The sequence below is a fragment of the Merops nubicus genome, unplaced genomic scaffold, assembly GCF_000691845.1.
Source record: "Merops nubicus isolate BGI_N331 unplaced genomic scaffold, ASM69184v1 scaffold34156, whole genome shotgun sequence".
Classification (NCBI taxonomy): Eukaryota; Metazoa; Chordata; class Aves; order Coraciiformes; family Meropidae; genus Merops; species Merops nubicus.
Window position 1 is genome coordinate 21,474 of NW_008614955.1, and position 18,465 is coordinate 39,938.

The following is an 18,465-nucleotide window of genomic DNA, read 5'->3' on the forward strand; positions in this document are numbered from 1 at the left end:
TGGGTTTAATCAACAGGAAGTTACTCAGTGAGAATGTCTCATGCAGGTTTCAGTACAGAAGGCAGAAGTGGAAGTGAAGACCAGCATGATGAAGTAGTTGGCATATAGCTACTCACTCTCTCCCAGAAACTTCACTTTTCCTCCTTCTACTCCTCCTTCCAACCTTGGCCCTGATATCCCACCTACTGATATTATCATACCTCCTACTGATATTCCCTCCTGCTCCTCATAAAAATTAGGCAGACGTTTAACCAGCATAGAACTACTTCTAAGAGGTATCTAAGTCATTCCTGGTCTTTGGGACCAGCTTCAAGCAGTGGGATTACGGCAAGCAAAATCTGGCATATTGAATATATGCAGTTTTCACAGCTACCATTACAAGTTAGTAAATAAATCTAGTGTTGTCATGTTATTTTCTAGAACATCATTTCTCTCCGGTTATGGATGTAACACTGGAGCAACAATGATAGGCTTCCATATGAATCCAACATATGCTCACTTTCTAAGTAAATACTAGCTGAAACCTGGATAAAATACTTACGCTTCAGGATATTTCTTTGCTCTAGCTCTTCAGTTGTAGGCCTCTGGCTAAGCCTCCTGTGAGAACAAAGTAAGTGACTGTTTAGAACCAGATCCAAAGAATCCATTACAATTAGTACTACACCTTAGAAATCTTGGTGTTTCTTATATGGCCACACTATTCTTTACCAGCAGAGGTACTCAATAACACAGGTCATTTCCAGATGTTACAATAACTGCACAGCTAACCACAGTACCAAGTGGCCATTTCTTTTAAAAGATGTAGAACTGCCACACGAAGACAAAAATAACTGATACCTGCCTAGTATTACAGAAATCGTACCAGTAAATTTTAATTTCTCATTTACTGGTGTAATGTTATGAAAGAATTCATAAACCCATTTTGTTCCCAGGCACCACTATTATGGTACAGTGTGCAATTGTAAGATTATTCATATATATTTTGAATGCAAAGCCTATTCTTTTTAAAAAACAAACAAACAAAAACCAGAAACAACATAAGCTGTGCATTCCTCACTGATTTGTATGCGCAAGTGGAAGCTTTAACTGAAACTTGATTTTATTTAGTTACCTATATATATACATATTAACTGCCATTAAAAACAAACAAACAAACAAACCAGAACTTGAGATATTAATTTTCTGGTTTGTATAGTGGAGAACATGGTTGATGTTGTCTCTGTGTTTACTAAACAAGTTCACTTGCTCACTTGAAAAAAGGAGCAAGAAAAATTTCAGCAATAAAATTTCTTTTGCAGATGTATTAAAGACAAATGCCTCTCTGTCCAGCAAACATCACACAGTTCACTAGGGATTACCTTCAGACTCATAAAACCCATCTGATTCAAACCATGCTTGGACTTTCAGACTTGGTGGGAAGGACCATCAGGTTTACTTCAGGTGACCAGCCCCCACTACAGAAAGTCCCAGGCTGGGACCTGACCCAGCCCTGACCAATCTGTGAGAACAGACCTCAATGATGCCAGGAGCTGACCACCACACCAGGAATTTCTAAGGAACTGGTGTCAAATTTGTTGGTGATTTCATGCATGAGTACAGCCCTGACATGTATGGACACTGTCTCCTGCCACCAAGCAGAGCTGTGCAGGAAGCATTCCAGCTTCCCAGCACAACCAGCAATGCTCCTGCACAAGGAGCTCAGGACAGGGACCAGAGCAGCTTCTGCTGCAGTTCAAGACCCTGAAGGAGCACTGACAAGCAGGATGTGATCACTAGAGTTGGGAATTTGGTCAGGAAAGTGGTGATAACAACCATGTCGCTTTATTAGCAGAAGAAAAATGACTCTTGGACTCTATACAATCGATGTGTCACTCTTATGGTTAAGGGATGAAAAAAAATTACTTAGCCAGCCACTTGGTTCACAGAGCAACTCAGCTCATCTTCTAAGTGCTGATGTAGGGCTGCTGTACTCTACACTGGAGCAGTACTGGCTGCACTATTCAATATTTGGAAATCTTCAACAAACACAGGACATCCTCCAAACCTATCTGGACAACATTTCTGAGAAAAAGGACAGGTCTGGGAAAATCCAGACATGCTGTAGTCCATACTCAGAGACCATGAAAGCCAAATTTAACATTCATGAGGATTTTTCTTTAAAAAGCTTGTAAAAATGCAAATGAAAATTAGTCCATTTTTAATGCAATGTTCTCATCCAGGAAGCTAAAGTAACATACATCTCATAGCAATTAAACAGCATGAGAAAGATATGCCTTGGAAGTGGGCACAGAACTCTAAACATGGACCTACAAAGCCAGCCTCCCTCTGTTTCTTTTGCTGGAACCAGCACATGAACAACAAAGCAGTCAGAGAGCAGGAGGAAGATGTGGAGGGCCAGAAGGGACGAACACACAGAGGCATGCTCTGTGTGTCAGGTACTACTACTTTGTCCAAGAAGGGTGCATACAAGTGCAAGTCCCTGCTAACCAATCTGAGAAAAATCTTGAACTGTGGCACTGACTATTATGGAGTCATTCTTACCATCTTCCTCTTCCTCATTATCTTTTCTTTTCTTAAAAAACAAACAAATCAAAAACTCTCAGATTTGTTTCTTGCAGAACAAAAATGCATTATCGATATTTTAAAGTTTTCTGAGAAATAATACTGTTTTCCAGAAAGTTGTACCATGGAGCACCACATATTGGGCTGCATTTAAATTGTGAACCTGGTGTCCACGATTCTCTTCCTCCACCTCCTCCCAATGAAACCACATTTACCCTGCAACTGATACCTCACTAGCTTTGTTCCAATCTGATGTCTGATTTCCTGCCTCTCCTCTTCAGATGTACGCTGCAAGATGTTTTTGTCTTCTAATTCTTTCTTAGATGGTCTGTTGCCAAGTTTGATAGCAAGAGTATCCCTACGACGAATTTTACTTGCCAAAGAGCCTGAGGAAAGGAGGAGGAGGGTAGATTTAGTTCATTCATGCTTAGGTTACAGACACCAAACTCTGAGTAAGAACTTTAATATCTCCCCAAAGCAGCCTTGTTCCCACATGCAAGAGAGGAATTTTAATTAAGATCAAAAGAATAACAGTTTTAGCTCAGTTCACAACAACAAAAAGCTGAAAGGCCTGAATGAAAAAGCGACCAGCCAAATTGACAGAGGAGTTTTACAATCATTACTTGTCATCTGTAAAGTGATAGGATAAAAATGACAAGTCTAAGCATAAGTGTCTTTGAAGTCTGATACGTTACAGGTTGGTTTATTTATCTACTTAGTGTATTTAGCAACCTGCTGCTCTTTTTCTTCAGCCTTAAGTGGTTTGGTCTCATTCTGTCAACATTCTCCTCATTCTTTCATTTTTTTTCCATCAAATACCACTTTTTCTCATATAGTGCTTTTCATCTTTAACTGATTTATAAATTCAAACAAAAAAATACAGTTTACAAAAGTGCTCTGAGTGCTTGTAAAGTAACTTAGGCAGGAACCACCAGGCACTGAAGCAATTTGTTCATACATAGAACAGATACAGCAGGGACAAGGGCTATGCACTTCTGTCTGTGTTGCCTTCAGCCAGCCATGGAGGGAAGCGTATCTTCCATGGCCTTTAGCCCTTCCTTCATCCCTTGACATTCTGACCAAGGGGGTTACATATGTTCTAGGTTGGCAGATTTTCACACATAAGGCAGTCTGGTAAGACCACAGGCTCCCAGCTCATTTCTCGTAAGAGACCATGCTGCTGTATGAATACATGAATTTTTGGGTTGCTACCAAAAATTGCTACCACTTTGGTTGCTACCACTTTGGATTGCATTCAAACCAAATAGAGAATTGCAGAAGACTTCAGCCGCTTGAGCTAGCTGGTACTATCACCTTCTGCTGCACCAGTGACCAAGAAAAAACAAACTTATTCATTTTCCCTCACCTGTCTTTGGTACACAGCACTTTTGTATTCAGGTCTTCTTTGCCAAGCACAGTGAAACACCTCTTCCTGAATGGCTGCAGGCAAGGCTCTCATGCCATGGCCATTTTATTCTGCTATAAGGCCACCCTGCAGATGGCAGAAGTAAGGTTGCCCTCCTCCCTACCCCTGACAGCCTGTTGCCATCCCCTCCTTTGCCCCAGCAAAGGTGCAGCCATCGGGTAAACTGGATCTGGGAACTGCAGCTCCACAACAGCCACTGCTGCAAAAATAAATGTGAGTGCTGGCCTAAGGGAAGAATGAACTGCTGTGAGCAGGGATAAGGCAGAAGGTGGGCAGGACAACCCTCTTCATCAGTAGAAGGAAGGATTTCTGCCAAATTAGAGGGATGATATAGTCACGACCCCAGCTTAAATTTCAAAGCTGTAAACTTAGATGTAATCCACTGTGATCTGCTCTGTCTGCTCAGGTGCTCCAATGCTTAAAACATCCCGATCAAAGAGGAACAAATGACTTTCAGACAATGAAGCTGCTGACTGACAGGTTTCCTCTGTTGTCCACTACAGCCTATTACTCCCACGAGAAACTCTGGGATCTCTAGTGCAATTCAGTTGCTTGCAAATCAACAGCTTGCTGATGCCCTAATGTGGAGACTTGGTTCCATTCTCATGTTCTGCTGGACTTGTTCCTCCCACCTCCACTCCCACAGATCTGCACATGCTTGATCTGCTCTCACCATTGCACAGGCCCCAGCAGGTTTCTCATCACAACTGTATGGGAGAAGCAGGACAGTCATTTCTCAGTAGTGGTAAAATAATAAATCATCTCAAACCATCCCATGCAGCCATCTCACTATTTACTTCACACTAGCACGGGTCAGGCACACTCACATAACACAGTGTGCAAAAGGTAGCCTGCTTCCTAACTTCTGGGTGGGATGCTTACTTTCAGCACTCGCATTATCATCGTCGTCGTCGTCGTCGTCATCTGTGTACAGTATTGGCCCGTCAGAGTCCGAGTCGCTGTGGCTCTCTCTGCTACTTTCACTCTCAGGAGGGGCAGCGGTGTCAGAAGCCTCCTCCACCAGTTCAGAACATGCCTGGTCAGGTGCCCCAGCTTCGTGGTCTTCTCTGGTAGTCAAGCTGTTAATTCATAAGCAGACATGGTGTTGCATTAATGCAAACAGCACAAAAGACCAATTGGAGTCAGACTGCATAAGCAAGTATTAAAATAATAGTTCTGTAATCCAAACTAACTCCTCTCTCTCTAAAAAACTTACATATAAAAAAAAACATGTATCAAGTATGTGGTTGTGTACACATACCTGTATGTACGGATGTTAGGAAAAAAGATGCAAACAATCTGGGATGACATCCTGCAAAGCTTGTATAAAAAAAAAGGCCTAATCTTCTTTTTATTTCTTGTGGGATGGGATCAACAGTACATAAAAGCTACTAAGAAAAGAAAAACAACTTATAAAGTTGGAGGTGAGAGGAGTGAGTCAGAAAGCGGATAGGAGTACAAATCTTCCTCTTCTGGAAGCCTATTTATTGCAAATACAGTTTTACTGCTGTTAAGCCAAAAATGTTCATGCCCGTCACTGATGAACGTGGATACCAGCAGCACAGTACCCTTTGCCTTGGGAAAAGCTCGATGTAAAGGAAAGGCAGAGCAAGGGAAGAAGCAGCACAGGAACCAAATGCTGGCATGGACATACTAGCAAGAATTTAAAGGAAAGTCTCTAGGTCACAGGCATCTAGACTAAACCCTCTTGGGTTGTTAGGAAAGATGCTGGTTCTTGTGGTGGGGAAAAGACAGATTAATAAGCCCGTTTCTTTTTTGCTGCCAACTATTTTGCCTAAAAAAAATGGAATTATGGCCTTTCTTTTGACTAGACTTTATAGTATCTGAGACTTAGACAAGCTATTAAGCAGTGATAGACCAAACACCTACTAACAGAAGCCTGCAACTTTCATTTTCAAGTGTGCAAGTAAATTCAGTTATTGAATTAAGAGCTTTAGCAGTGAGATATTTAACAATAGCCTCCAAAAAGGGAGAATCTTGCTTGCCTTTATGAGAAAGAAATAATAGTGTTACCAGCTACCAGCTGAACTGCTGACTGCAGTGGTCACATTAACCCACACAATAACACAGGAGGCAGGTTATGAGCAATGACTTTTTGGGGAAACATGAAGTGAATGGCTCCAACGCATCGGCAAGGAACAAATTGTGATGAGATGCAACACAAACTACTACAAGTCAGCCGAAGAAACAGAGAAGAGATCCCCACTTGCCTACACTGCCCCCTATGCAAAGAAATGTGATTTCCTGAGCTGTGGGTCTTAAAACTCACCCCGGACAGTCATGCTGTCTTACCTTTTTGTATCTTCTCCACTAGCATCTGGACCACTGTCTAGGACTGTACTGCTCAGGCTCTCGTCCATGCCATGCTCAGTCTGGAGAGGAGGTTTAGTATCTGACCCAGGGACGGCCAGCCCTGCCATGCAGCCATCTGACACATCTTGGATATCTGAGGAGACAGCGGCCTGACCAGCTGCAGCAGGAAAAGGAGGTGGAAGTGGAGGTGGAGGAGGGGCAGCGGTGGGAGGAGGGGGGACAACGAGCTTGCTCGGTTGGTCTGTGTCCTCTGCCTCAGAAATTACTACGGCAGGTTGCTCAGGCTCAGGTTTTTCTGCCTTCACTTCCAACCTGTTGGCTGTAGCACCTGAGGGGGAAGAAGCAGCCCCGTCTGGTGCTGTTCGTAGGACTGATTGTTTCCCAGTTTTTTTCTTGCCCCTGGGGGTCCCTGATGTGCCTGATTTGCTGGAAGTTTCCTTAGAGGCTTTGGGATGAGATGATGTGGACGAAGGAGATGGTGATGAAGAGGACTTGGAGACTGGTGGGTTTTTTGCATGAGAGGAACTAGCTAAAATAAGAAAAGAAAAAGCATTTTACAGTCTTGAAACAATATGACTTTTGCACCATTCTTTCTGCATTGATTGGTGTGTGCTGTTATTTAAAAAATGAAGAAATTACACTTGATACTTCCACAATTCTGTCTCTATATGCCTGAGGTAAGTAAATTCTGCAGTTCAAATTTCACCTTTGAGGTAGGAAAAACCGAAATGATGAACAATTGCCCAGGAACAGTGGAAGTGATCAGCTTTACAAATGGGTGATATATTGATCCTATCATTCTGCATTGGCCCATTACAACTTGCCTGGACATCATCTAAAAAGTCCACTACTTATTCCAAACGTAATGCCCTATTTAAAAAAATTGCTACCAGACAGAGGAAACTGCCTGACCTTTTCTATTATGTGAATTTTTAGTCTGGGCACTAGGAGAACAACATGATTTTCCTTGTGCTTTTCAATGGACACCTCAGGACCATTATGGATATCAGCCAATCACTTTTCACAGTGTTATTGTAAACGGTGTGCTCCTATGGCAAGCAGCAGAGGGACAGCAAAACAAGACTTACTTTCAAGTCCAGCTGGGCATGTTCATAAATGATCTCAAGAAGGGAAGAGGCACTGAAGGCCTCGTGTATGTAATGGAAGTCTTAGTCTTACAAGTGACCAAATCAGGTAGCCTTGAAATCGTAGTGAAACAAGGTTTTGATGCTAACAGTACAAGCTGGCCACTGATGCCGCTGTTTAATCCTGTGATACTTGCCATATTGAAGCACATAAGCATAATGCCCAAGTTTGCAAGAGATTTCAGCTAGCCTGCATGCCCATGTGCACTCAGCCACATTTCTGATTGCTGTGCTGATGCACCCATCATCTGGACTGGGAGCTTCAAACTTCTGACTTTCATTTTAAAAGCAACAACATGACAACTGTCTTACAGTTCAGTCCTTTTCATCAGGATGCATCCAACTCAAACACTTCTGCTGTAGTAAAAACGCACTAACCTCCAGAGAACAAATGAAAACATTCTAAAGCTCCACAGCAGCCTTGTGGCTAAGCTTACAGAAAACTGTAACAGAAATCTGCTGAAAGGCCTACTGTAGTTATAAGCATTTAAATAAAAACAAACCCCCAGCAGATTAGGATAGAACCAAAATAAAGATACTGGCCATAATAAGCTCACAATATAAAAATAGCTTTCGCAGTAAGGCTGCTCTCAGTCTCAAAGAACATGGAAAATAATTCAAAAGGCACATTATACCATTCTCTTCTGTAGCTGAGTGTTACGGTTTATAAACATTTAGAGTGCTGTGAGGCTTTCAGTGCATCTGGAAAAACCTACAGAAACTTCAGGCAAATCATTGTCCCTTTTTGTGCTGCAAGGTGACTGTAAAGGGCACCATACCAAACCTACTGATACTGCACTAATTATCCACATCAAGTAGAAATCACTGACTTACCAGCAAATCAAAAGGAAGCAAAGAAATGGTATAGGCAGCAGCTCGCAATTGCAGTGGAAATAGATGGTGGCTCCAGCCTGTGTATTATTTAGCAGAAACCTTACTGTGTAAGTGGATGGCAGTAAAAAAAGGGCTCTGGTTCTGATCCAGCAAAGCACTTCAACATGGGCCAGAGGTCAACAGAACCAGTTACTTGCTTACACTTAAGAGCTTCAGCATAATACAAATAAATACACAGCCACACTACAACTGTCGCTGGGAAAACATCAAAAGACATTTTCATTGAAAAGACCCTTACATTATTCTCAGAACCCTTCTGGATCTGCCATCAGATACAGAAACTTGAAAGACTTCTCCCAGGGAAAACCCCTCTATGCTTTCACATGGGTCAAAAGTGCTATTGCTATTGTTGCTTTTGACTGGGCTGGCTGACAATTTTCTGTCATGCCTCTTTTTCAGTAGAAGATTTGAATTTTGATTAAATGAAAAATTTCATGGCTGTTACTTGCCTTTTGGCAGTTGTCCATGCCTATGTTTAAGTCCCCTTCTCCCAGTTCCACCATTTCAATTTGGAAACCTGCTGTGGTGCCCTCAGGAGAGCCACAGCTCAATTGTTACTCATATTCTCCCTCTTATTCATGAGACTGTGTTGTTGGCTGCATGTGTTCACTTTCACAGGGATCTGACAAAGCTCTTGTTCTAAGACTGCTCCTGCTCAGCTCTATTTATTAAGTACTGCCTCACCTCAAATGAACACAATGTACTTTTTAAGTTGGAAGAAATTATAGTAGAATAATACCTATTCCACTAGTGAGCGATACATGGATATATTTTACACTCATATGGTCTCAAGCACTGCATGACATTTCAGAAAAGCCACTAAAAGACAAATCTGGAATCTGAATGTATTTTAACCTTAGAACTCAGATAACTGAGTGCTTGTTACCAAGCATTCGTATAAACATTTCTTTATGTGATGGGTTGTTTTATTTCTGAAAGGTCTGCTTTTATAAGGTTCCTTCACTGAGAAAAAGCTGTTTTTCAGCTGCATGTGAAATACAACAGCAATTCTGGGTTTTCAAAATGTTTATTCTTGTGGTCATCTGATGTAGTGGGGACAGTTAATACCAAATTAATGGATATTTTATGGCAAAGTTATTATTGTAACTCTAGCAGTCTTGCAATGTTTTCAACAGTCCTCTTTTGTGTGCTTCAAATACAAAACATGCCAAAATGTACAAGCTATGAAGAGGTATGCTTGGAGAGAAAACTGAAGAAGACCAAAGGGCTTTCAAAGACTGACAGAGGATTGAAAACACAAGGCTTGTGTAAGCTCACCAATGCACATATACAGTCAATTCATCACAATACTTCTTGTGTTCAAATTATTTTAATTTTGGTCATTGTCTAAATTACAATCATTCAAACTTGAGATCAGTACCCTAAGAACAGCTAACTGTAATCTTTAATCTAGCATCACTGCTAAATTTTGGTTTAAAAATGTAGTGATAAAGACATCTGCTATGCGCCTGATGATTGACATTTTCCCCTTTCTGTGCGTAATTAGAATCACAGCAAGCCATCAGCCAGCTCAGGGAAATCTGGCCATTTCTAACCATTTATAATTATTTTTTATTTTTGCAGCTGAAACAACTGCTACTCAACAGCCTTTAAAGATGCTTTTGTGGTTTTATCCTTTACTTCTTTGAGATCTCGTAATCTTGTCAAATTAATTGGAATAGTAGATCTCTCCAGCAGAAAGTTACAGAAATACCGAAGTAGTTTTACTTTGGGGCAACTCATATGTTTGGTTTCAGAAGCCACCTGAAATCACCAAACTGATTCTTCAGCAGTTCTCTGGGTCGTTTGTTGCCAGCATTCACACCTGAACTAGGAATGCGATATTGTCTCTGACGCGCTTGGTGGTGTGCATACCTTCATTAAACGGCAAAGGGATTTTTCTGTTGTCTGGAGCGTTAGCAGACAGCAGCAGAACCAGAGCTCCCGGGGAAGCTAGCTAAAAACATGTGTGGCATGCTCTTTAGTAATGCTGAGATGTACAAAGCCAGAAATTATCGTAAGACCAAGCCAAGCCCCCCATGCACATGCACCCACCATAACTGGCACTGCCTATGCAGTACTCACCAGCTTCTCGATTTGTACTGTGACTTGTTGGCTTGGGTGGTGGGAGAGGAGGCTGCTTAGCAGGAGCCTTTCCCTTTTTTTTACCATGAGATGCTTCGTTACTCTTATGGCTGGTGGTGGTGGAAGCAGCAATAGCTTTTTTTGGTGGTAGTGGAGCTTTTTTAGATTTAGGCTTAGGCTTGGGTAGTGGTGGAGCATGGGATGCCGGTGTTTCTGGGCAGTGATCAGTAGTGCTCTCTATGGATAAGAAAGTGAACAGAAGCCAACTAACAGACATACACCATGTACATTCAACAGCAAACCTGACAGCAAGGACCACTTTTTGTTGCTTGAGCTCTTGGGAATAAGGAGAGACTTCTTCATAGAATCATAGAATCTTCTGCCTCTTACTGAAGTATTATCTCAGAAAAAAATTACCACCTGTCTCAATTCAAGTCCTTCTCATGGAACATTTTTGCCTGGCATTTCTCTTAGTTTCATCTACTCGAGACCTCCAAAGATCATTCTTAACATTCCATCTCCCCAGCTAGACTGCTGGCTGCAAACTAAACAAGAGAAATGCCATTTACTCTAACAAATTTCCTTGGCTTCTTTCCAGCCCTCTGAGACCAACAGACTATGAAGCTCAGATTCATATGAACTTAGATGTGAACAGGACCATTCTCATGGGCTCAAATATGGCTATGCAGCTCAAATCTTCCTCTGAAGCAACTCATTCTCCTAAACTGCAGGCTGCTTGCTCATAGCAACTTTATTTTAGGTACTGTCTTCCCCAGGGTATTTCTACTCTTCAGAAAGAGATGAGGCTAAATCAAATGTGATATCATTTGCCACGGGAAAGCTTTCCTTGCCTGCAAGCTCTTTGGGTCCTGTTACAAGACTGCACTTTCAAGAATCAGCAGTTCCTTAGTCATTGTGAATCTGAACTGTATCTACACTGTGTCATGCAATAGGAATGACTCCGTAGACTGAAAGAGGTAGCACTGAGGACCCAATGTCCACAATATGCATTTCAGAAGACCCGACTTTGGACTAGCTTCAGGCTAGATTGCATGCCCAATAGTGGTGGGAGCACAAGTTTCTGAATGCATCTTTTGGCTTAGTTTCATTCAAAAGAAGCCTGGCTTCTGTGCTCTGCAAAACAAAGGGTAAGTAGGGATGACCAGGTAATTCACTTTAAAAGTGAAGTAATGCCAACTGTAATGTTAATGTTAATGTAGTTGAGCCATTTATAGTCAGCATAAAATTTTGCAACACAATAGCCATGATTTTAAGACTCACTCTCAGATGTGAATCTTTATCTATCCAATTACACCAACTCTGTACCCACTTGGTCTCAAGATAGCCCTCCCAAATCGTAAAAAAAAAAAAAAAAAAAGGAGGCTATTATAAATGCAAGAGCATAGTATCAGAATCATATGGTCTTTATTTGCACATTACTAAAACTGGAAGAAAGGAGCCAAGCAAAGACTGCAAGGAGTCCTAACAGTTTCTTCTATCACTATAATAGGAAACCAATTCATTTCTTGCAGCATGTTCCTACTAGAGCCTCACTATTACACACACTAAATGGCCATTCCTGTCTCTCTCCTTTCCCACGTAAACGATTCCCAAGAGAGAAGCAGCACTTTTCATTTTAAGATTAGTAGACGAAAAACAACGTGTTGGACAATGACATTCTTCATCTCAGAAACAAAGCCTTTTCAACCTCTAGCTTAAGGCTTGTTAACATGAACCTAGCACATCACCAGCAGTTAATAAAAGTAACATGTACACATGTTTCTCCATGAACTGAGGGAAATAACATTAACTGTCCAGTGTCTTCCTCCTTTATATCCAGTCCATTACAGGCTACTATGCTTTTGGTAATGTTTTGCAAGAGCCATTGCATAGCAACCTTTTACAGCTTTCAAACAGTTTTTTTTCTTTGAGCATAGATTCTTGTGCTGCCTCTGTTTTCCAGAGACAGAACTTTGTACCGCAGAAAGATTGGACCAGAGAGAGACTTTGGAAGAAGAAAGAAACATTTGTTATGTTCTGCTCTCCTCTTTTATAGCAAAAAAGCATCCCCTTGTGAAATTCTACCTACCTTCATTCAAAGTTGAAAAACTTACTTAGTTTGGAAAAAGCCGGACATTTAAAAAATTTAAACATGGCAAGAGAATATAAGATTTTGTGTTTTGAAGATCTTGAAGGGCATGATGACTGGAAAGAATTTGAAATGTAAACAATTCTTTGATATGCCTTTTCCTTATGGGTCTAGCATGCTAAAACTTTATTTACTAATAAGAAATAATTTAAAACTTGTGTGCTTATACAACATTACCATGTTTTGTTTCCAGTCATATTGGCAGAGAAAATATTGAGAACAATAACCTAGTAAAAAGAAATACACCATTCACCATATTCTAAAGTAATACAATACAATTCTTTAGAATCTCAGTCAATCTACATTAAACTGTATAACTGATCAAATAATGTGTATCTGAATTTTTTCTTCTGATTCAGGGAAAAAAGTACAAAATATAAGGCTAAAGTTTCACTTAGTTGCAAATAAATACATCTTAGTGACAATCAACTAATAATTTTCAAATTTTCTTTAGGCAAATAACTAAAAGCTATAAATGAAAACCAAAATTGTAGCAGTTCATTCACATCAAGGTACAAGTAAGTTGTGATTAAATCTGGCAATTTATATAACACTGATTTTAACTGAAACACCTTGTCATCACTGGGATATCATCTTTAACTAGGACAGTCCTTTCTATACTGGCACATGATACCAAGACTGGCAGGCTCTGTCTGCACACCAGCATTCTATCTGATCAGATAGTTACAGCTTTCTTTGAGTCCTGACTTGATAATGTGCATGCCCTTTTCTTGGCTTTGACCAATGAGTCCTCTCTTTGCTCATAGACATGAGGAAAGTTGTGATGCAAATGACTGCCTTTCACCTATCGTTCCTCTTGGTGTCTTATTTGCTTTGTCATTTTTAACTTTGTTAGCGTCATCATTTTTATCTCATCAGATATAAACCTGGCTGCCCTCAATGTCAGTCTGATCTTGCCCAAACTATTGTTTCTCATTTACTCTTGAGGTATAGATTTCCAATTCCTACCTGACCGGTACATAATACCAGCTTTTGCCAGTGACAAGCCAAATTTCGAAGCTTTTCATTGCTTTTCCTCTGCTGCCCTTCAGGCTTTGTGAACATTCACTGGCTGTTGTCCCTCAAATTCCCCTCTGCTGTGATGCTAAAGTTGACCATTTTTAGGCTGCTGGCATTTGTGCTTATTATCCTGGTCTGGTCCCCTCTTATTTTTCAGTGCCTATCCACAGTGTCCTCTCTCTTACTGCAAGCCCACGGGACATTTTTTGCATTTTTCTGCATTTATGTAAGGCACAACAATAAATTCCTGATATATGCAGAAGTACCAAAGTAATACTAGTAACTAATAATGGCAACAGAGGCTTGATCTTGAACGTTGACAGGGATGGTATGATACCTGTAAATGGCTCAAGATACAATTCCGTTGTAACTGTACCTCCCTAATATGATTCTGCTTGAATACGGACCCTTGGTATATTCATTGGTAGCCATATCCAATGTCTGCTCTTTCTTTGGCATTTTTTGCCAAAACAGGGAGGCATCTGAATCAATTCAGATCCACCTATCACACCAGTCCTCCAGGTACCTCAGTACTAGCTGCAAAGCATTTTTATTGCTGCTGTTTTTCTTAATATAGACATCTGTTCATCACAAACTGACCTTTTAACAATATGTCTCCACAAGACCATTCACATAGGAATATCTTTTATTCACTGCTGCCTTGAACAAGATATATCTGCTATAAAAGCCATCCACCTATAAATTACTCTTTAAACAGGAAAGCAAAGCAAATGTTAATGTCTCATTAGGTATTTGGATCAATAATATGTTTATATTTAGAATAAATTTTCCAAAGGCCAGATTTTCAAGATCACTTTGAGACCAGATTTTCTAGCTCCCAGAAATTCTGAATGGGACTATCCTCTTAAGAAAGCTGTGCTCTCCACATAACCACCTAAGCGATCATTAGGGTTACTTAGCATACAACAGCTCTTGTGGGGACTCATCAAGTCTCAAAGACTTTCAGAGAGATGCCAGTGTGCCATATGCACTTGAAAATCAGATAACTTATTTTGGAGGCTAAACATGGGACCTTTTGTGAATTCTGGACCAAACGGACCTATGAAAATCTGGGGCATAATTTCAGAAGCCATACATGACTGGGTTGTGTAGTACAATAATTTTTTCTTTACTTTTGTGAACTTGCAAAGAACCAAAGCTAAAGCTTTTCTACCCCAGGATTTTGCCGTACAGTGCTAGTATTCTTGTTTCTACAGCTAGAGCAATGACATGAAGCTAGCTCAGAGAAAACCAGTAGTGCTGCAGCACAAGCATATAACCTCCATCAATGGCAAAGCACCCTTCTCCTGGAAGATGAGCACAACTCAGTGGAGTAACACTATGCAAAGCTTCGTTGGAAGGAGCATATGATTTGTTGTCTTTTGCAGGATGACTCCCTGCAATATGAAACTCAGTAAAAGTTTTGAGGATCATGAGTTTACTTTCCAGTCTATGCAGAGAGCTGTGTTTTCATTAACTGAAACCCAGGAAGCTGCCATTCAGGAACATGGGACACAGGGCAAGACAAGGTGTCTTTTGTCTCTTTTTTTCAACTCATTGACTGCGCTAATGCAGGTGGTCAACTCGTAAAACTCGTTTCATAAATCCCAGATTTAACCAGCTCCATTTTTTTTTCCTTCTATTGCTACTAAAATTCTGTTCAAGAAAAGACCCATTCTAATTGTCAGAAAGCTTCCTTTAATTTCCAGTCTAAATGTATTTCAGGCTACTGTTTATTCCTTTCTACTTGTGCCAGCATTGTCCTTTAGCCATGCTCTCTCCTGGCTATACACCAACTTGTAATATTCATCAAACACACTCAGGCTCTTTTAGACTTTGCCAGGCTGAACAAGGACAGATGCTTCATAATGCTCTTCGCAGCTCTCTCTGCACTTTTGAATGCATAAAGATGGATCTTTAAGATGGATGAGCAGATCTGTACGTCTGCAGACTTCCAGAACTTAGCCTGATTTCAAAGCACCATGTGCAAGAGGTCTTATAACAGACAATGTAGAAAACAGGAGAGGGCAGAAAGGGACAGGTGTAACATCTCACCAAAAGCAACCATGTTCAGGTATTTTGCATTGGTTCCAAGATAAATAAATAAAAACCAACCCACCAAGCACTGACTGTCATTTTACATTGCTAACTGTCCAACTTTTGCACAAAAAGTAAGCTGTTAAATCAAGAGAGAATACCTAAAACATCTTTGCTCTCAGCTGCACACTTTTACCAGTTGTTGGTCTATGGGAGTCTTGCAAGAAAAATGAAAGGCATGTAGGCTTCTACATCCTCTTATGCTTCCTGTACAGATATGCTCAGAGAATTCAACATTCAAAATAGTTCATTAAAATCACATCTACAAGCTTATTTCTGTAGCTTATTTCTTATTTCATGATATTTTTCCTTTAAAAGAAAAAAAAAGTATATAGCAGCTTTCCAAATCAGGAGCTTCCCTCTGCTGCTCAACTTTTGTGAGTGTGAGCTCATGCCTCCCACATTACCCTACTGGCATAAGCCAGCCTGGCTGACTTAGTGGACAGGCTTTGTCCAAATACAGCTTCATCTAAAGTAGCTTTCCTTTTAAGAAGATTTGGATTCAGCCTCATTTACATAGTTCAGGTGATGAATCGAAGATATACTATTCTTAGAAGAACTGGTTTTAGCCAGCAAATAATTCAGCTGAAGTGAGAGATTCTTTGGGAGTCAGGGAAAAAAAAAAAAAAATCAAATCACCTTTTATGTATGCTGCTCATATCGATGATCTACAGAGCTCAGGACAGTAGGAAGCAAGCTAGGCACACAAGAGGGAAGAAAGTCTGCCTTGTCTCTCACAGTGAGTGGTTTGCAGGATTAGTCTTCTGAGAGGAAAGCAGGCTCTTGCCTGAGACCCTGGAAGATAAGGGTTACTATCTCACATTCACCAGGTTTTGTTTCACTTTGGGGAAATAAAACAAAGAACTCTGAGAAAAGGAACCTAGAAAATTTGAAGAACATTCCTTGGTAGACAAACTATAGTGTTGCTCAGCAACAATGCACACTTATAAGACCAGAGTTTGTGCCTCAAACCTTCTTTCTTGGTTACCCACAAGAAAAAGAAAATATCACATTTAATGGCAGGTTTAAGGGAGAGCAGACAAAGTATAGAGCAAAGAACCTCTGAATTCAACATACTAAGACCTGGAACCTTTGCCAGCTTTCATATTAAGAGTTATCCTGCGAAAAAAACATGATGTGTATGTACCCCATCAATTCATTTGGAAATGAAACTACAAACTGTTTCCTTCACTGAAGGACATGAGAAAACCTGAAAGTCTGCTATAAATGGCATAGGAACACTTCAGAAGTTTATGCTCCGTGTCACACGCAACACCCACAACACCTGCAACAGAGCTCTGGCTTCCTGCAATGCAATTATTTATCAAAGCAGCATCTAACACACCCCACTGATGGTATGCAACATGAAACTTCTTACTTCTTTTTTCCAGGAAATAGCTTTCTAATGCTCACTGAGCCTTTCCCTTCTTCAACCCCAAGCTAACAATGACGTGTGGAAGTATCTACCAGGATCATGAAAATATGATAAAAACAAGTAATACCTAAATTTAGAAACTGAACTCAGATACAAACTGAAGGTTCTTGGGTACATCTGTGTGCTAGAGACATCCTGGGAAGGTGGAAAGGAGAAAAGCAGCTCTGACACAGTACTAGGAGGTTTTACAACGTGCAGCATGCATGCTCCATCAGCAGCTACGTCCCCATAGCTAGGCAGGCAAACACTGATGATTTTGACACCTGTTCTATTGATGTGGCTTTTGGTCTTCTCCAACACTGCCGTAGGGGGTAGGAGACAGACACTCCTTGGACCCCCTTTGTGATGCTGATCCCCTACCTGGAACCTGGAGCACTGTGGCCTCCTGGGGCTACTGCAGACAAGTGCCACAGGTGAGTAGCACTGGCATGATGGTACAGTTCAGTCTGCTGCCCAGACAGTCAGAGTGTACTTTGACATCCTGCCTGTCTGCTTGCTTCTCTGCATCCCTTCCAGGCTGCTCACAGAAAATAACTACAGTTTAGCTCTTTGCTATCTGCAAAAGTCTTTTCTTAGCCAAAACACAACAATTCAGAACTCAGCCCAGTACAAATATAATGCTCATAAATGATCTAGGAAAAAGATTTCCTTGATTTAACATCTGCAAATCTTTATCCATCAATTACCTGTTTTATGTAAAACTGTCACCAGGTTCTTATTATCCTGCCCTAAAGAAGAAATTTCCTTTTAAACGCCCTGCTTGGATGACTGACATCTCGTCATTACTACAAACTGTAACAGATCAACTATTAAATTGCCAAAAGAAACTTTTCACCAAATACGAAAGGCACACGACAGGCAACAGATGGGTACATGTTTCATGGAACTGCATGCCAGCAAAGGGAACAGCTCTCAGGGGACATCTTCTTCATTTACACTTCTGCTTAACTCATATATACATTGCATAGCTGAGCCCATTGTTTGCCCTTTTGATACTCTATTTCTGTGGTTCACACGGAAACACCTTCTTCTTTTTAACTCCTAACATATTCCACATTCTACCACCGTTGCTGCCAGCTCTCACCATACGATGACAACGTGCCTGTATCACTTGTTCTTTTTAAGCTTCAAGCTCCAGCAGTCATCATCATATTTATATGAGAAGGCCATTTTCAAGACTCACTTGAAGAGAGCGAGTAAAGACCATCATTATTTCATAACAGCATTTTAAAATAACTTCCTAACTTTCAGGGGCTGAGATGCATTTTTTGGAACATTTTGATTCAGCTGGAGCACCCTGTGCTACTAAACAGCAGGA

At 40.7% G+C, this 18,465-nt stretch overlaps 1 protein-coding gene across 1 annotated transcript in view; it reads right to left on the reverse strand.

Annotated features, from left to right (window-relative positions):
- PHACTR2 (phosphatase and actin regulator 2) overlaps positions 1–18,465 on the reverse strand; it is a gene marked incomplete at both ends in the record, with an annotated part of 33,296 nt that overhangs the window by 9,320 nt on the left and 5,511 nt on the right. The window contains 5 exons of the mRNA XM_008942396.1: positions 542–597; positions 2,792–2,948; positions 4,871–5,067; positions 6,302–6,851; positions 10,447–10,683. Of these exons, the coding sequence (XP_008940644.1) occupies positions 542–597; positions 2,792–2,948; positions 4,871–5,067; positions 6,302–6,851; positions 10,447–10,683 (1,197 nt within the window). The remainder of the gene's footprint in view (positions 1–541; positions 598–2,791; positions 2,949–4,870; positions 5,068–6,301; positions 6,852–10,446; positions 10,684–18,465) is intronic.